At 35.3% G+C, this 20,434-nt stretch overlaps 1 protein-coding gene across 1 annotated transcript; it reads right to left on the bottom strand.

Annotated features, from left to right (window-relative positions):
• Positions 1 to 4,495: 4,495 nt before the first annotated feature.
• On the bottom strand, positions 4,496 to 20,363 carry LOC110453248 (E3 ubiquitin-protein ligase RNF19A-like). Its single transcript, XM_021502119.1, has 9 exons — positions 20,248 to 20,363; positions 19,529 to 19,635; positions 17,633 to 17,680; positions 16,570 to 16,641; positions 15,276 to 15,317; positions 8,029 to 8,105; positions 7,511 to 7,609; positions 6,766 to 7,033; positions 4,496 to 5,743 (listed from the first exon to the last, which is right to left on the bottom strand). The coding sequence occupies exons 7-9, from the start codon at positions 7,580 to 7,582 to the stop codon at positions 5,100 to 5,102; spliced, it is 984 nt and encodes a 327-aa protein (XP_021357794.1). The 5' UTR covers positions 7,583 to 7,609; positions 8,029 to 8,105; positions 15,276 to 15,317; positions 16,570 to 16,641; positions 17,633 to 17,680; positions 19,529 to 19,635; positions 20,248 to 20,363; the 3' UTR covers positions 4,496 to 5,099.
• Between the last annotated feature and the right edge of the window lie 71 nt (positions 20,364 to 20,434).

Here is a 20,434-nt window from a genome sequence, read left to right on the forward strand (position 1 = left end):
CCTAGGGAGACACAACAGCCAGGGTCATATGAGGACGGCTGCCTATGGAGACGCAACAGCCAGGGTCACATGAGGACGGCTGCCTAGGGAGACACAACAGCCAGGGTCATATGAGGACGGTGCCTAAGGGAGACACAACAGCCAGGGCCATGTGAGGACGGGTGTCTAAGGGAGACACAACAGCCAGGGTCATAGGAGGACGGCTGCCTAGGGAGACACAACAGCCAGGGTCACATGAGGACGGCTGCCTAGGGAGACACAACAGCCAGGGTCATATGAGGACGGTTGCCTAGGGAGACAACAGCCAGGGTCAAATGATGATGGGTGCCTAAGGGAGACACAACAGCCAGGGTCATATGAGGACGGCTGCCTAGGGAGACACAACAGTCATGGTCATATGAGGATGGGTGCCTAGGGAGACAACAGCCAGGGTCAAATGAGGATGGGTGCCTAAGGGAGACACAACAGCCAGGGTCATATGTGGACGGCTGCCTAGGGAGACACAACAGTCATGGTCATATGAGGACGGTGCCTAAGGGAGACACTGCCTGAAACAGAAAGTCGACAGAAAAGATAGAAGACAGGACAAATAGGAAACGAAAAAGATCCCAAGTGTTGCAATTATGGCAGCAGATCATGCATTGGAATATAGCTGGACTCTTTTTTTTCACGGGTTCCCAATTTCAATTTTCAATTTCTTTATTTCCAAATGCAACAGATAGCATATAGGAGTTACAATATGCATGTACATACACATAAATATTACAATCCATTTATGTAAGATGGCGGAGAACATAGTGTAATACAAGATAACATCATAGCAATGTTGACAACATACGAAAGAATATATATAATCATTGTCAGTGGCACAAAGCTGGAACATACACGATTGATCAGATATTAAGTATAGACTTTCTTTTAGAAGTAGCCTGAATTAGATACTGACTAAGGTTTCTCAATTGTTTTACAATTTTGAAGGCGAATAATTGTATTAATTTATTGATAATTTATTTTACGGACGACGGAAATAATAGGGTTTAATATATTTGGTTCTGCTCCGAGTAAACTGGACACAGCAAAATAAAATGGGTTTCATCCTCGACGTCATTTATATTGCAAAGTGTTCCTCCCACCATGGTGTAGGTGGGCTTAATTTGATGTGAAGGTAATCTTTCACAAGAGGGGTCTTTGAGCTGCCATTCCTCCGGCGTGTCCAGGGCAGAGCCATGGGAAGGGGTTCAACGGGCAATCTTCCCTCCACCCCACAGACAATGATTTGAAGGGATTTTGATTGGCATCCGAATGACGTAGATGACAACTTACAACTTCGAATTCAATCGGGAACTGTCAGTAATTTTGGTAAACGAGGACATGAAAAGTATTTCCGAATTCTCGTTTACGGAAAGTGTTAACTATTCCCCATAAGATTTTGATGTAGGCTCGTTAAAAAGAAAATGAACGGCTCAGGAACGGATTATAAATGATGACATGAGAAATGAAAAATAATTATTTAGCGACACACATCTATAACGAAATTTGTTTTAAGACAAGACTTATCAATCAGGAAAAATAGAAAAACAATATTATTGACACATTCGTGCTCCCTTTAGTGGCATGTAGATCGATTTCCCCGAAACCTGCAGGGGTTTTAGTTATGACACTGGATCTATGCGTACTTTAAAGTATAAACTTTATTTATTTTACAAAAAATATTAAACAGGTTTTCCCAGTTTTTAAAACTTAAACTAATCACTCTTGTTGGCCAAGATACTAGCGCGTGGAGGGGGGTCTCACTTTGAGAGGAAAACGAAGTACCTGGAGAAAACGTGGTCGGGCTGGTGACCCCATGCCTTTTCACGTCCGATCGGGGAATCAAACCCCGGCCGCCTTGGTGAAAGGCAGGTGCGCTATCCAATGTAACACCCGACTACCCTTCAATTTACTTAATTTGAATAGTTAGTGTATAGTTAACTCATATAAAGATAAGACCAGTGTCATGAATACGGGCCCTCTGGTTATACAAAGTCGACATACATGCAACAAAAGTAAGCAGGCATTTTTTTGTACGAAATGTCATTATATGTACAGAGTGTTCCATACTTTAAGCAGTGAATGTTTATTCATGCCCTGTTTGTAAGCAAAGTAATGTAAACTTAAAAAGACAAGAAACCTATATTTACATGTATATTGAAAAAATATATAAAATGAAAATGGTTTTAACAGTGAAAGTGTGCAAACCTCGTGTCAAAGGGAGATAATGCGACTTTCCTTTGTTGTTGTTGTTGTTGTTGTATTGTTGTTGTTGTTGTTGTTGTTGTAGTAGTATTGTTGTTGTTGTTGTTGTAGTATTGTTGTTGTTGTTGTATTGTTGTTGTTGTTGTTGTTGTTGTATTGTTGTTGTTGTAGTATTGTTGTTGTTGTTGTTGTTGTATTGTTGTTGTTGTATTATTGTTGTTGTTGTTGTTGTTGTTGTTATATTGTTGTTGTTGTTGTTATATTGTTGTAGTATTGTTGTTGTTGTTGTTGTATTATTATTATTGTTGTTGTTGTTGTTGTTGTAGTATTGTTGTTGTTGTTGTTGTTGTTGTTGTAGTATTGTTGTTGTTATATTGTTGTTGTTGTTGTAGTATTGTTGTATTGTTGTTGTTGTAGTTGTCTTACCATTTAAGAAATCGTATGTGTCTTAAAGGAAATGTGTTATAAACAATAAATATAGATTGAGTATTCGACGGAAATCGATTTTACCAAAAAATCGACTATCACAGTAAGATTGTGTATCATATTTATAGACCATGCACGTATACTTTATAAACACACAGACGGTGAAGGTGGCGGGGCTGTGTCCAGGCTGGAGAAACAGGAGTTAAATTCTTCGGAATATTTAGAACATATATTATTATATGTACTTCTTCTTCATGTATATAACGACATGTTGGATGGGGTAATATTAATCATATGTCAGGGAAATAAAACATAATGTCGTCCTCATTTCCCTTATTCGGCGCTTGTCTAAAAAAAATGCGCAAGAGCCACAACATGTACCACGTGACACTGAATTAGACGACGATGACGCGAACGTCTGATCATCTTTACTGTACCTGTATGTTGTTTTATTGTATTGACACGATTCTATATTTACAATCGATTAACAATGTTTGATAATGACCACGAACAAGTTGTATGGTCACCATCTGGATCTCGCTGAGAAATATGCTATTTCTCTGTGTGATATGAAGGTAGATACATTTTACAACAATTATGAAACATTTCTTTTCGCGTTATGTATACATTGCTATCTTTAAGGTATTATTAAGCAAAATTGTGGGAAACATGAATATTTAATATGTTGGCGGTAGGCAGGATGGCCAATCAAACGAATGGCATTGTATCGAGGTTTGCATTGTTATTATCATGTAAGTATCAAATCTCGTTAAAACCTGTATAATTTTAATTGAAAAGATGTCAGAATTAATTAAAATAGATATAAATCGGGGCTATACATTTTGGCGAAGTCGTCTCACTGCTGTTCTTCTAAGCTTATTTTTCTGGGTCTATTATATAGTTGCGCGTTTACTTGTATTAGATACAAACACACAAAAAAAGTGTGTAAAAATACACCATGACCAATTATCCTTTATCAATGATTCTCTAAAGTAATTAAGTATTTCATAAATAACGCCTCAGTGTGGAATTTCATTTTTGACACATAAAAAGGCTAAAGAAATGTTCTCGATGAATTTTTAACAGCATAGGTATGGAAGAGAAAAACATAGACGCAACAAAAATATCGGATTTAACTTATTTTAATATCAAACAGATTCAAGCAAAATACAACCTAGTTATTCTGACTTCCTTACCAATTCTCCTACCGGACGCTAACATTCAGCAAATGACTTCATAATAATTTGAAAAGTGCAAGTCTGTTCAAAAACTTGTCATAATTATCTTTCGATTCATGCCATTTTGTCCGGACTAACAAGGTCCCGCTATACACAAAAAACTTACCCGGACTAACAATGTTCGACTGTAAAAATAAACACAAACATGTCCGAACTAACAAGGTTCCACTGTACACATATACAAAACACTTGTCCGGACTAACAAGGTTCCACTGTACACATTGACTAAAACTTTTCCGGATTTACAATATTCCACTGTACACATATGCACAAACTTGTCCGGACTGAAAAGGTTCCACTGTGCAAATTTACAAGAAAACTTATCCGGACTATCAATGTTCCACTGTACACATATACACAAATTTGTTCGGAATAACAATGTTCCACTGTACACATAAACATAAACTTGTCCGGACTAACAAAGTTCCACTGTACACATAAACATAAACTTGTCCGGACTAACAAGGTTCCACTGTACACATATACACGAACTTGTCCGGACTAACAAGGTTCCACTGTACACATATACATAAAACTTGCCCGGACTAACAAGGTTCCACTGTACACATATACACGAACTTGTCCGGATTAACAAGGTTCCACTGTACACATATACATAAAACTTGCCCGGACTAAGAAGGTTCCACTGCACACATCAACACAAACTTGTCCGGACTAACACGATTCCACTGTATGCATCAACAAAAAACTTGCCCAGTCTTGTAAGGTTCCACTGTACATATAGATACATTTTTTCCCGGACTAACAAGGTTCTACTATACACATTCACACAAACTTGTACGGACTAATAAGGTTCCACAGTACTCACAAACACATTTTGTCCGGATTAACAAGGTTCTACTATACACATATACACAATTTATCTGGACTTGAAAAGTTCCATTTTACACATAAATATCGAACCACGGAATTAAATTTATTGCTTTCTAAGTCCGTGCTAGAACACATCTATATATGTACCTTAAACTAAGGCGTTATATTTACCATGCTTGGTATTGTACAGCGTACATTATTAAAAAATAACCTCTTTAGAGGTGAAAGCAAATTATACAATTAATGTACATTGGCAAGAAAGTATAAGTGTACCTTATACAGTATCATCAAAAATATTTAATTGTATCGCGATATGAAATGGTTCCTTTAAATGTATACTGAAATTATGAATTGTTAATTCAATGTTTATATTATTTGTCTCGGGGTAGGCTGACAAGGCTCAAAAGCGCCACCACACGGATAGTAATACTTGTCAGTCTTCACCTTCAGACAAATAAAACAGAATTGTGCCTTACAAGTGTTCTTTGGACACGTCATATGTTTACAAAGGTCCTCCTCCTCGTATTCAATGACACATTGACACACTGGGCATGCGCGAACGGAAGGACAGTTCGGAACACCAATTATAGTTCTCATTCGACAATCCTTTAACAAAGCTTTTACTTTCGGGAGACTTTCCTGACACTCATTGTTAAAACAAGAGTTACCATTAGCAGCGCGATTACACTTGACACAGAAGGAATGCGATTTTCCACCTTGTTCACAGTAGAAGCATTTAAACACACTGACACAACTACTGTGTATAGCCTCGTTACAAGTAGGGCATATATATACATCTGCTTCCTTTTCCAACCAGTTCGAAAAAAGTTTGTCACAGAACAGATAGTTTTCGTCGTCCGACAGACAAGCCAGCATACTAATAGATTTAAATTCCCAAACGTTTGAACATTGTTCTCTGGGTTTTGTAGCATCCGGTATAGCTGGGCACGTCACTTCCGTAGCGCCATTTTTTATCTTTTGCCATACGTAGTTATAAAGATTGTCTGGAGCTGAAATAAGAAATAAATAAATGTAATATAAGTTCATTAATGCTGTGCTACATGTAACTGTAATATATGTTTAAAATATCCATATTTTGTACATTACATTTTTTTGTCATCTTTTTGCTGCATAATTATTTATGCAATATTGTTTTATGCATATAAGGTTTGAACAGTTCTTAAATGATTATATTGTGATATAAATTTTAGCGGTTTGTACAATTCATAATTTGCATATTGTTAGCGTAAATATTTTAGCGGTATTCTTATGTCAACGTTTTTTTGTGTGTTTTAAATATTGCCCATCAAAATGTGCTTATGATTGCAATATTTTAAGTTTCTGCTTCTAGATTCCTACTACAAATTTTGTGAATGCGAAAAGTCGTCAATGCACTCATTCAAACATTTTTCATTGAAGAAAAACAATCAAATGTATTGGACGCCAGTTCTGACAACTTACTAAACTTAATGCGCTAATATGCTAAAATTCGACAATACGCTAAAATGTTAGTCCGCTAAAATAAGTTAGTTTGCAGTAGTAAGAAATTATCATTACTTCGGACTCTAAACCTAATTATGAAGTAAAGGTATCTATGACAACGTTTATTGTTTTTATCGGCATTTTAGATACAACCCTGCTAAAGCATGCATTTTTAGCTCAAACCAACTTTCTTGTAATTAGTTTAAATCATGAAAAACATTAAAAAAGGAAATGTAAACATTGAAAACAGTATTCGGTTTTATATGTCTTCAAATTTTTGTTTCAAAACATTGACAAAAAACATTTCATTATTATTTTTTGCTTGAGCATGAGAACGGTTTCATGAATACGGGCTCAGGTTTTTGTCCGATACACTTTTCAACCAAAAAGCAGTTTTTCATCTCCTTTTTTTTTACTTTTACTTTTTCATAAGTCATTGTTTCGCAAGTTAAGGCATTTTTTTCGAGTAATGATTCATTAATATAATTAGTAATGTCGTTAAAATACATGTTTTTTTCAGTGGCAAAGGGATCCTTAAAACTAAACTTACATATAGCATGACCACAGCACATGCCCACACACGTGTCTTCGCAATAGGGGTCAGTATCATCAACTCGTGACGTCTGGTGCAACGGATGTGGGTCTCTGGAGGTCGGTCTTCTGACCACGTGAAGAGATTTCAGTCCGGGGTAATCTGAAAGGGATTTCGTCTTGTCTAACATGATGCAACGATTTTTGATCCAGAGGTCAAGGACACCGTATCCGTGTCTTCCTATTGTGTTTTGCACATGCGCAATGCAATCCGAAACCGTCCACACCTGTAATAATTGAAATGACTTTAATTATTTATTTCATTTATTTTACAATAATTATTAAAGAAGTATTTTTGGAGGAAACCTCCGAGAATCCGGAGTAAACCCACATAGTCAGGGTCCACGTCCGATTGAGGAATTGAACCCCGGCAGTCTTAGTGAAAGGCGAGTATGCTATCCACTCCGCCATCCGAAACGTCATATGTTTAACTGGTAGTAATACCGTAGAGCAAATAGCTTTAAGCATTTGGTGTTTCAAAAAACATAGAAACGTTCCACACGAAAGAGTTGCTATCAAAATGAAAAAAAGCTTTCATGAACTTAAATACGGATACTCTAACATACTCCCCCGACAAGGAAAATATTTCTTCACTTGAGGTGACAATTGGCTTAACACCATCTGCCATACGCAATACGCGTTTATCTAATGAATGATAGGAACTCTGATCATTAATAAGAATATCACGGATTTACGTAACTCACCTTTGGAACGGAAGTGAAGAAATTCTCCTCGCCAAACTTCCATACCCCAACATTGTTTGTGGGTACCTCCATTTTCGTCTCCTGGCTTCGATTTATCTTCTAAAAAAATAAAAGAACCATATCGTTGGCTATGTAAATATATACATTTAGATTTTCATATAAGTATGCTCAAATCAGTTCTTTTATGTCAATGCTATCATTATCATTAAAATCGCAATAGTCTACACAGTAAAGCATAAGTTTAACTTCGTGCAATATGTCTTCTTTTCATACATGCCATACAAAAATATTGATCAAAATATCGATCATTTAATCACGATTAACCAATCAATCAATTATGATCTGCAAATACACCAACATACCCTGTGTCTAGCACACATACACAAAGGCACGCATACATAACATACATGGAGTCACGTCCTTATATGTCCTTACCTTTAATAGGACGTTAATGGGTTGCATTTAATATGCAATATTTCAGCCTCATGAACAAAATTTGTCAACAGATTGCTGCTTACCTTTCGTGAAAAAGAAGCTTGAGCTGGCGCTTCTCTCCTGTATATATCAACGGAATTTCCACTGTTAATCAGGACATCTGAATCCAAAGAAAAGGGAGATGCAGCTTTCTGAACTGTACCTTTCTTTTTAATGGTGAGTTTTGTACTTAACTTAGGCCTAGCGCTGAAAGCTAGAGGAACGAATACCGGGGAATATTGGGTCACTTTGGGGGTAAACCTTTCTGGGGCTCTGCTCGTCTTGTTTTCTCGCATGGATAACGTCCTCTGCAAACCTCTTGGTTGTGGTGTCACGTTACCGGCATTTCTAGACGACGGGGGCATTCCTTGGTAAGGCTGCGAGTAAACGTTAGCTGGTTGGCTCTTTGTAGGAGCTTTGGTATTTCTAGACGTCGTGATGTTTTCTTTGATAAGTGTGTGTACGTTTGCTGGTTTTCTCTGTGTTAGTTCTCGACGCTTTGGTGCATATGCATGTGAAGATAATGTTTCATTCTGTTGTTGACCGTCAGATTGATAGTGACTTCCTCTCTCACCAAATCGAAATAATGCTCTGTCATCAAAGTGACTACTGTATCTTGATTCGTTGGTTATCTCAGCTGTCCGTGGTTTTAAAGAAACGTTCATGTCTTCGCCAGACTCACATGCTTGATTCTGTGACTCGGCAAGTTTAGTTTGTTCATTCTTGTTTGACAATTCTTCGGTTATCAAATCTAAATTTCTAGTATTTGTTTTAGTTCGTTGTAGAAAACCGTTTCCATGTTCTCCTGTTGTGCGGTATATATCAAAACGGTTAGCTTTAACGACATTTTCGTCAGTGTTCCCCTCAAGTTGTGATCGCTGAATTGTTTTGATATCTTTGGTGTGTACATAGCTTGGTTTTTCGCTCGATTCATAGACATGGATTCTGTCAGCGACCTTTGTTGAAGTTTTAAGTTCCAGATTATCATCATTATCACTCAGTGTATTCCCATGGGGTATCCCTTCGGCTGCCTTGTGGCGGCTTGGACCTAAATCCATTGGTTCAAGAAAATGAGGAAATAATGAAGACCTGGTATGCTTTGGTACCCTTACTGACTGTGATCTCTTCAATGTGCTAGTTGGTCGAGATTTCGCTGAGACAGACTTTTCCTGTACGTCACTAAATGTGTTTATCTTTGCCGTTACTTCTTCTCCGTGTTTAACGTTACCATGTTGCTGGGCTGGATACACAATTTGCCCCAAATGGTTTTCCTCTTCTGCGCTAAATATGTTCATCTTAGCTGCTACGTGTTGCTGTTGTTCCTTTTGTTCAGTGCCATCCCATCGCTGCACCCAATTATATTGGTCTTCTTCTTCCTCCAGGGAGAGCGTTTCGAGGTCATCCAAGCAAACATGTTCTGAATAATCATCTGAAGCATCTGGTGTATTCAAGTTGCTATTGTTTTCTGTTGCATATTCACTTTCATTCCATTCCGATTTTGAAGAAGAAAACTGGCTGTCGAACGTCTGTTCAGGCGGTGACAACTGTGCTACAACAGGCATCCGGGATGAAACAGCGTCTTTTTCCTCGTCATCACTAATATTCTTGTCGCTGTCCCTGCTTCTAAGCTTACAATTAACAGCTTCTGTTGCAAGAACAGATTGGAGCTTACGATCGTCTGACGACTGATCTTTCGTAACCCTTCGTAGCATCGTGTAGGATAAATACCCTCTCTATTTCTGTCTATGACAAGTATATTATGTGGGTATTTCTCCAGGAAAATTCGTTCGGTCACACATTTGCCATATCTGCAACAAAAGCATCCAAAATTGGCATGGCTCACTACTTTTTTACAGAGAGGAATTTACATTATTTCGATAAGCAAATGAATTGTCCCCTTGCATACATTAGTCAAACTTAAAAAAAGGGTTTGATTACAAAAACGCCCTAAGAATACTTTAACGGCACATAATCAACAGAAAGTACATCATCCGCCATATTGATGAACAAACAGAATGAAGTTTATAATTAAATGTGTCGACCTTATTATAAGGATAATTGGCTACTCAGCAGGTCTTGTGAAAAAATTATAAATTATTCTGTGACAAGCTTTGGCTTTTCTGTGACAAGCAGACAAATTCGACCGTCGACATTCTTTCACGTAACGTGCGTCCCTCAATAGTAATATAAGATAGTATAAATCAGAAAAGTAGATATGGTTTAAAATTTCAATGTCTAATTAAATCCAAACGTTTGAGAATATTTCTAACAATCTATTTACCTATGGAATGTTTACAACACGGGAAAGACCATTTGATTCTACTAGATGTCACATTTAGTTTTCCCTAACCGAACATTATTGGACAGATGTCACTAAATCAGACAAAAAAATAACATATATCATACACGCATGGTTTTCTATATACCAAATATTTTTTTCCTTGTTTGCGTGTTTCCATTTTTTGTAGTCATTCTTTACAAACTAAAGAAAACGTAATTCAATATATGGAACGACAAGGAGGGGGCAGTTAAACAAATTATATAGCTTAACTATAAATAATACATACGCCATACATATCACCTTACATCACGTTTGACTTCTTCCAAAACTGAAGATAAAGTAATTCAATACATAGAACGATAAGGAGCAGGAAGTTAAACAAATGATATAAGCTTAACTACAAAAAAATGCATACGCCATACATATCAACTTGAACACGTTTATCGGTAACTGTGTTATGAGTTCGGTATACAGGTGAAATTTGACCTCATACAATTGTGAATTCCAAAATAGTTTTAAATGTATTTCTAAAAAAACTCTATCTTATCATTCGATTTATAGCCCTACTACAAAATAATACAAATGAGATAATTTATCATGTTTAACTTTAACTGTAATAAATATGTTACTAGTTCGGTAAACAGTTTGAATTGACTTCACAAAAATGGGAATTCCAAAATATTCTTTAGTGTATACCTATAATAACTTTACTTTGCGATTTTTAGCCCCGCTATAAAATAATATAAAAGACATATTCATCATCTAACCTCATGTTTAACTTTAACTGTAACCAATATGTTACTAATTCGGCAAACAGGTAAACCGACAATACATAATGACAATTTCTAAAAATGATTACTTATATTCCTGAAATAACTCTACTTTCACTTTCGGTTAATCACTGAATAAAAATAATACTGTTATAATAAAATTATCATTTATCATCTATATACTTTGTATACCACCTACTAGTAGCATGATAAACTCATTAGCATGGTTTGTCAGTATGAGAATATTCAAGAAGAAGTTGAGAACGACTTGAGAAGAACTTCAGATGAATTGGAGAACGAATTTATTTTTTCTACATAGTTTTTAGGTTCATTATATTCCTCCGCCCAAATCTATTTGTTTACGTTTGTCACAGACAGAGGATTTGCAATCGTTAACCATGGAACTGAGAAATCATTAATAAAGCATGGTGTCTAGTTTACTTTTGTAAATGAAGAAATATATTAGGTAGTAGTATATAGATTATAAACAGTTTATCATACAGTATTTTTAACTGTTTGTCGTTCGAACAATTTTCTCATCGCTTGCGCGTAGATAAAATCAGCAGGATCCTGTCCTTAGCTGAGTGAACACATATTTGACTACATTTTATACACTGTATACTGCGAATTTTATTTTATTTGTTAATCAACGGTGTTAAGCTTATTTTCTTTCTCTTTAAACGATATCAATAACAATTAACAGTATCAATAAAGGCCATAAGAAAGAAAATTCATGTTAATACAGTAACAAAGAAAACGTGCCTATTCCCCGGACAATATGAATTCACAATTTTTATCAACAACATCATCAAATAGATTGTCCTTACACGTGACAACATAACCTCATTTAACTTTATCCAGCTGCTCCTTAAGTCACTTACCACGATTTCCGCTGAGAAGGGTGTCGTTCAAAGTCCCGTCATGTCACTGTGTATGAACTCATCTCTTATCGGACATACCATATCGGCCCTTGTACTTTCGTTTTATATTAACTTGACTATTATAAATTATCAGAAAAGGTCGAAGTATTTCTGTACACATACGCAATGTGTCACATCAGGGAATTCCGCGAATGTCTATTTTAGTTTCGGTTTGATAGCAGATGACCCAGAGTGTCTGAGCTACATATATAGCTGAGCGTGTATTGTGTAATACCTATAATATACTGTCTACAGCGTTTACAGACCGTACAGATGTTACCAGCGACAGAAAAACACGTAAAGGGTGTTCGATATTAATGACACCCATACAGAAAACGAAAGTAGTGTTGATTCTGTATACCAGTATATTACCATATATACATATATTTTATATATATAATATGTCATAGTAAATGAACATTTCCTACTTTTCTTTTACAAAATAGATTCTTGACGATAACGAAAGTAACTACGATTCCGTATAAATTATCTATACATGTATACGTAGATGAATATATAATATATATATATATAATGTTATAATTCTAGAAGAGTTGCAACATTTCTATAACAAAATAGACTCCGGACGATAACGAATTTAGTTATGATGCCTTATAAATTATTTTTAAAGTATATGGGTATATATTAGAAATGTTTAGAAATATATGAGTATATCAAATATATGTAAAACATCGCAATCCAAGAAGAGGTGCTTCTTTTCTATCTCAAAATAGACTCTGCTTTATTCAGGCGTTCCCATTCAGCGTGCTTAAAGCGCTATGCTTTCGCTGAAGATCTTGAACCTAATTAATACTGGTTGCGGTCAACCAAAGTGATATACATGTTAAACGTCATTCGAAAACATTGTTCGAAACGTTTAACCTCCCGGATTTATGATGCGAGCTCAAAATACTAGCAATCTGCACTATAAAGGTTAAATTTGTTTTAAACACAAAATGGAATAATGCGAGCTTTTGAAAACGTCTGTTTCCTCTGTCAGTCCAAGAGTGTACGTGATAATCATCTCGACTCTAAACTAAGCCATAGTGGGCCGAATCAGGTAAAGTAAGCTGTCAAAAATATAAGAGACATTTCGCCCAACTGCACCTAATACTGCAGGCAGTCAGAGGGACGGGTAGCATGCTTACCCATCCCGAGTCTTAGTGGATGATGAATCTTATTCCAAATGATGCACTATAGTGTGGACTGAACCACGTCTCTAGAATATTGAATTAGTTGGTCAATTTTGATCAGTTGGATGTTTGATTCAAACTAATGGTAGCTACACTTGTAGTAAAACACAGCTTGAAAATTCTTAACAAAAAAACAGAGTCTGGGGTAATCAGAAATAATTATATGTAGAAATAGAAATAAAGATTCATTTTGTAAATTATTCTGGGTCTCAAAACATCGAAACTTTTCATTCGTTTTATCTTTTTCCGGTGTAATATCTATTTAGAAAATACATTGATTGAAAAAACAAATATGTGAACTTATGATTTCACTAAGCTCGCCATGATCATACAACATAGTTCATAAGCATAGAAATACACAAAGTACAGCAAATTTGTGATTTAAAAGACTCTACATTAACAGTTTTTACATCTGTACATGATGAATGCATCTATTTTTATATATATAAAAAAATGCATATACAACATTTGATATAGCACCCTATTTAGCTAGAATAAACCACTCTAAAGCGCTTTAAAATACATATATGCAATTAATAAAGTTAGCTTATACATAAATCAGGATATGATTTTGAGGAATTCACAGGAACTGCCTTATCAGGTGTTAACTACTAGCCCTATGCCACCTGGCTAATATCTCCCTGTGTGTGTGCTGGAAATGTATTGAGTTCTGTTTGTAGTGGCTTGTCTCAATAAAATAGTGAAGTAAATAGTGAAACCATTTATATAATTCGAAGGTTTGACAATAGTGTTAAGAAAAAAAACAGACGAAAAAAGGATTCCGAAAAAAAGTAAACAGCTTAAATCAGGAACCGAAACGGTAATATTTGACAGTGACAAGGAAAATATTCATCGTAGCATTGATGAATTTCTGGTTCACGAAGCATTTCGTTTGTAATAATAACTCAGAAACTGAGTACGTTGTGTAGCTGTTTATTTCAGTATGATATGAAACAATATATAAAAAAAGAATGTTGGATCATAATAACGTGGAAGTGGCTGATTTGTGAAAATGACTCAGTGTTACTATTTTTAGAATCAGCTGGTTAATGCTCTCTGACAAATGCAGCACTTTCCTCTGTACAATTTTCTGATGTTCCGTCGCGTTAAATGATTAAAACGTTATTAAGCATCGAATATAACATTTATGACTTTTTTTTGGGTTGAATATTTGGTCAAATGGACCTGATAATGTTTTCGTAAAACAACATCTTCACCTCAACAAACGTCGTTTATTGATGAATGAAATTCCCGAAATTGGTCTCCAAATACAGGTTAGATTCTACATCAATGGCGAGCAATGTCGAAGTTCAAAGTTGTAATTTGAAAAGCTTCCAATTATAATATACTCGGCATTCCTCCATGCTGTCTGCCATGTACTGTATTTAGTTTTGCTTTTGCTGTTTGTCGTTAACCTATTAGGAAATTATCCATTGGCACTGTAAACAATTTTGCGGTTGGATTGTTCGGTACGAAGTCTTCTTGGTTTTACGAATGGAAATTCCCACGTTGTGTATATGGATCCTATGATGTAATTTCCTTCTTCGCTTGATGACGTCACATAAGGTCATATAATTGTTGATGTCTGGGATAATCTCCCTCAAGCTCTCATTCTCGCAGAGTATTTGATTTAGAAAAAAACTGGTCTCGAAAGATCCTGAGTTGAACTTAGATCTCACAGCTTCTTATAAATAGACTGAATATATGCTTACCATAATATATTTCACATTATGTTGATGTGGATATACAGGCATCGATGCCAGGGTTCACTAATATCCTATTAAATCCTATCAAATAGTTCATGAGTTCAACCAGTCATCATTAGACCCTGGCTGTCGCGAGAAAATTAAACTCCAAATAAACAAGCAAAATAAAAAGCAAACAAATCATGAGTTCTCAGGCGAAAATGACACGAATATAACTTCTAAATATCACTGTACATTGTAATTGTGTGATTAGCATATATAATAAAGTCATATGATACTAAATGGATATTTCTATAACTTGTTGCAAAGTTCGATTTACTCACGATTTGTAATTTATTACTTATCGACAGATAGAAACATTATGAAGGATAACATATATCACATAGTAATATTTGTATTCCTCCTGTTATGAAACACTTACCGCTCTCTTCACTCTCTTCAGTTGTTTTAACCAAACTTGTCTCTAAAGGAAAAAAGAATAAGAAAAATAAAAAGGACGGTAAAATAGTGTTGATACGATAAAAATATGATCATATAAGATACCAATCGAATTAAAATAACAATGTTTAGCTGTAAGCAAATAATCTATAATTCTAGGATAATAGGACAATGTTACTTTCGATGATGCTTTAGTTCGTCAATATTAAAACAAAATGACATGCTCAGTAAAGCGTCCCTATCAACCGACACATACTTGTATAAATATGTAAAACTGACGTTTATTTAAGCAGTATTGGGAATATTTCAGCAATCCAAAACAACAGAGGAGGAAATATAATATAAAACATTTATTGAAATATTAAACTGGCAATTACAGAAATAGCCTCAACGTAAGTTTTCCATTAAGGGCCATTGTTGTAAAACCCCGACCGCCAGTCAATATGTAGGAGTAGTAGTCTTACTTGGAAACCATTACAGACTTTACAAGGGTCATAGAAGTTATCAATGTGTGTCCTACTTGTGTGTACAGGTTTATTTGGCCCATATACTTAACAGAGCTATAGCATTTAAACATAAAGACTAGTCAGCTTAACGCCGAATTTTCAAACGTTTGTGCCAGCAGATCTAGCTAAATAAGATATCACGCATGCCTGTTAGGTTTTTTGCTAATGAAACCTAGGACAGTTGTACAGCTTTACATATTATCAACTTCTAAAAATGTAACGATATTTGAAATATAAGTTTGACCCTATAAACACTAGCGAACTAAAATGTATGTGATGTTACCGGGAGTACATGTTGGCTCTTTAAACAGCCTTGTAAAGAGGTGCAAACTAGATTATACAGTACAGCAAAACAACAGGTAATACAATCATGCGTATACCATTATTTATAAATATAGACTCCATTTAAAGAAATAAAACTAAAACGTTTCTGTATGTTATGGTTGAAAACTATAAATCAATACTCTATATACAAAACACATACTCATTCATGTATGAATGAAATCACCTGTATGAAAATGTATAAATGGTATTCATCATTGTGACAAAGTATTGGTTAAATGCAGTGGATGCCCCCTCCCCCNTAGAAAAGACAAGCAAACAAATATAGATAAATAAATAATTATTAATAAATAAATAAATTAATTAATGAGGAGCGTTCACCGTAACAAGCTACACTAGTGATCTATCGATTAGATCAATTTCTGTATTAAACATTCATATATAAATATCAAATGTGTCAACATGATAAAGTTAAGAAACTGTATTTACCTTCTGTATGGATGACTTCCTCATCACGAGTGTGTCTCGTTGGGACATTCCCACGTCTACTTTCACTTTCATCTGGGATGAAAATGACAATGATCAGAATGACGATAATAAGTATTTCATAAAACATTTGGACCACTTAATTCCACATCCGTTTGTTATTCAGTGTAAACCGAAAGTGAAAGTAGAAATTCCAGTCGATTATGTTTGAACTTTGATGCTTTGATCAATGTAGATATGAGTTCAATCTACATAGACGTAGTATGTGATAACGTGTACATCTACTAAATTTGATGCTCGTATAAAATACTTCGTATATATACCTATTTGCGTATCTATTGAATTTTTTATGGTGAGAAGGGGAGGGGGCATTTATACCGATAGGCCCTCTAATTCTCCCTATACAAACATCGGTATAGGTTAAAACATACATGCACCCTACTGTAATTTATTCACAATTCCTATGAATTCGTAAAATATCAGATATCTATATATATATTCCAGTCGAATATGTTTTACCTTTGATGCTTGGATCAATGTCGATGGAGAGGGGGGTGTGTGTATTTGTACCGAATGGCCCTCTCATTCTCCATATACAAACATCGGTATAGATTAAAACATACATACACCTTACTGTAATTGATTCATAGTTCCTACGTATTCGTAAAATATCATATATAAAACTGAAGGTAGAGGAAGATATTTAAGTACTACGAATTTATTTCGTAAGGCCTGAAAAAAGGCTTAATGAACAAAAACAATATATCTCTGATCCATTTCTACATTGTATTGTTACTGTTTGTATTTAGTTAATTGCTTCATAACTAATAATGTAATTACCACAAGACAGTACATCATTAAATGTTTTGTTTAGAGTAGTGTTGAATAGGGTTTTCCCTTGAAATGCATGCTTCAGTAAGCACGAAGTTTGAAATGTGTATACAAAACGTGAGCAGTACTCTGTATTATTTAAGCTATATATAATCAACCATCATCAATGACGTGAACACTTTACATCTAACCACCATTTTATCGCTATGGGTTTTTTCTGTTCTACTTTCGTTACCTTGAACATCGCCGGTTATATTTCCTTCCGTTGATGTTCCAGGATTTGCTTGTTTGTTAGGATTTTCGTTTGAAAATAAATTACAGAATAACAGCGTTACTACCACCATAAACATTAATAGTTCAAGCAACATCTCCTTTCAATGAACATGTTAAGTGATCCCAAATCGAAAGAGAAAATGCAAGTGGGAAATCCAGTGTATAAGGCTACAACTACTGTACATGTTCACTCTATAGGGTTCTACCTGAGCGAGTAACTATTATGTCAACTCAATCAAATATACATATGTATGTTGTACTGTTTTCTATATAAATAGAAATACAATTTTACTGACCAATTATCGAATATGATACACACATATCCTAGTCTGTGCTATCTGAACCGTTACCGGATTGATTTTCTATTTTTCTTCTTATTTTTCTTCCATTTGTAAAGGACTCCATTGGAAATAAGCAACTTTGTGGCTTTTATGGGTAATCCTAGGTAAATGGCACTCACAACCACTCCTATTATTCGACCTATTTATATCTACCTTCATTTACTAAAAATAGTCTGTCTCATTTTATAGTAATATCTGCCTTTTTTACAGTGATATCAGACTTTTTTGTTTTTATACTCTGTGATATATGTCAAGGATTGAATTAAGAAACCTTTTATTAAGATAGATCTACTATTATTCTTAGTCTTAATACAAAATACTCTTTTGTAATTACAAGCTGCATTGTGATCTTAAATATATGTTTTATTCTAAACTGTCATATCTTGTAATAACATGCCTATTTTACCCGAATTTTTTTTTTATTATTATTATAGGGTTCTACCTGAGCGAGTAACTATTATGTCAAATCGATCAATAATACAGTACATATGTATGTGGGAAATCCAGTGTATAAGCCTACAACTACTGTACATGTTCAATCTATAGGGTTCTACCTGAGCGAGTAACTGTTATGTCAAATCGATCAATAATACAGTACATATGTAAGTGGGACCTACAATCGGGCTTGTGAATCTTAAGTGAAATAGAAAAAACATAATCCAAGGGTCCCTGTCGCTTCTAAACACTGTTTCACTAACGAATCAAATCCGTATTGCAATATTAATGCTTACCCCTATCACAGTATTTTTTAATTCCTTATATCTTTTTTAACACAATAAAAGGAATTTCAATAACATTTGCGTACCTGGAATATTATTAAAGACACTGTTAATACAACCTGTTTACGTACACATTTATATAAAGAGGAGCGGCGTTTGTTCAATATACTGATTCGTAATCAGGTACGTTATTTTTAAAATATATCATCTAAGTGTCAACAATCGCTTTACGTGGTTTACATGTACAGCAAAACCTCGTTATACTGTCGCCACTTGTTAAGTGAAAGTATGGCGTTATAACAGGTTTGGACATAAATTAAGTATTAATGAATACTTTCAAAAAAGAGAGAAAAAAGGGACATTTATATATATGTTGGCGGTGAGCGAGGTGGGAAATGAAACGAGGGGCGTTATATAGAGGTATTACTGTATATGATAATCGCACATTATGAGTATAGGGATTTTTCTCATAAAACGTTAAAATCATATATGTTTCACCAAATGTTCTCCAAAATACACAGAATCCTCTTACCACTAAACAATAATGCCTCCGTACTAGATTAATTGCACCATGTAGCATGTGTACATCAAAACCTCGTTATACTGCCAGCATTTGTCCAGACAAAGTTTGGCGTTATAAAGGCGTTTGACGATAAATTGAGGGAAATGTAGTAAGGGATTCTTACGAAAATGAGAAAAAAACGTATTGAAATATGCTGAAATATAACGGGGAAGCAAATAAAACGAGGGGCGTTTTATCGAGGTGTACTTTATCTATATATTATTATTCAGTAATACCTCGTCTTTGCCTTGTTTCTACTGTCACTATCTGTCTATACCCGGCTCCATTGTCTGTATCATTAGATTCCCTCCTGACTCGCCTACGTCTCACAGTCTGGAAATGGCTGAAGAGGAGGAAAGAGAAAGTATTAATATTTGGTCAAATAGAAATGATACGTCTTTATGAATTAATAAAAAATGCACGGTGTCTGTCCTTTTTATTAGCAAAAGAAAGTTAGATATGAATGGTCACAGTCATTGTATTTATCATGCAAGAGGTCACAAAACAAGAACGCGTGAATATTTATTCTTAAACAAAATTCCTAGAAATGGAAAGTGAAAGCTGAATGATTGATTTTTGGAAAACATAATCGAAATCAATGACCCTATACAAGTGTAGTCAACTTGTTCTAAAAGATTATTTATTCAAAACCTACCTACGTTTCATGACTGAACAGACACACTATATATAACAGAAGTATACAATTGGAGTGTACTGTATACACTACAGTGCGATAAGATTAAATATAACACAATGTGACTCACCGTCAGTCTGGAGACCTAAAAGGCAAAATCGTTACAAAAACACTCAATATTACGGTGAATTATCCTTACTATCAACCCATGGTAACACCAGACCATTATGATGTCTTATCATGACGTCCTGTCCAGAAATGCGTGTTAGTTACCATCAATCTACGATGTTGTAACTATTTGAAATTATCTAAAAGAATTACCTTCTTTCCTGTTTAATCTTTCCTTCTTCTGATCGACTAGTTCTTCTCCCTCCTTCCTCTCTTCCTCCCTCTCCATCTCCAGGCCCTTCTCCTTCATGCCCTCCCCCTCCAGGCCCTCCCCCTCCAGGCCCTTCCCCTCCAGGCCCTCCCCCTCCAGACCGTCCCCCTCCAAACCCTCCCCCTCCAG

This window comes from Mizuhopecten yessoensis, unplaced genomic scaffold (assembly GCF_002113885.1).
Source record: "Mizuhopecten yessoensis strain PY_sf001 unplaced genomic scaffold, ASM211388v2 scaffold7205, whole genome shotgun sequence".
Classification (NCBI taxonomy): domain Eukaryota; kingdom Metazoa; phylum Mollusca; class Bivalvia; order Pectinida; family Pectinidae; genus Mizuhopecten; species Mizuhopecten yessoensis.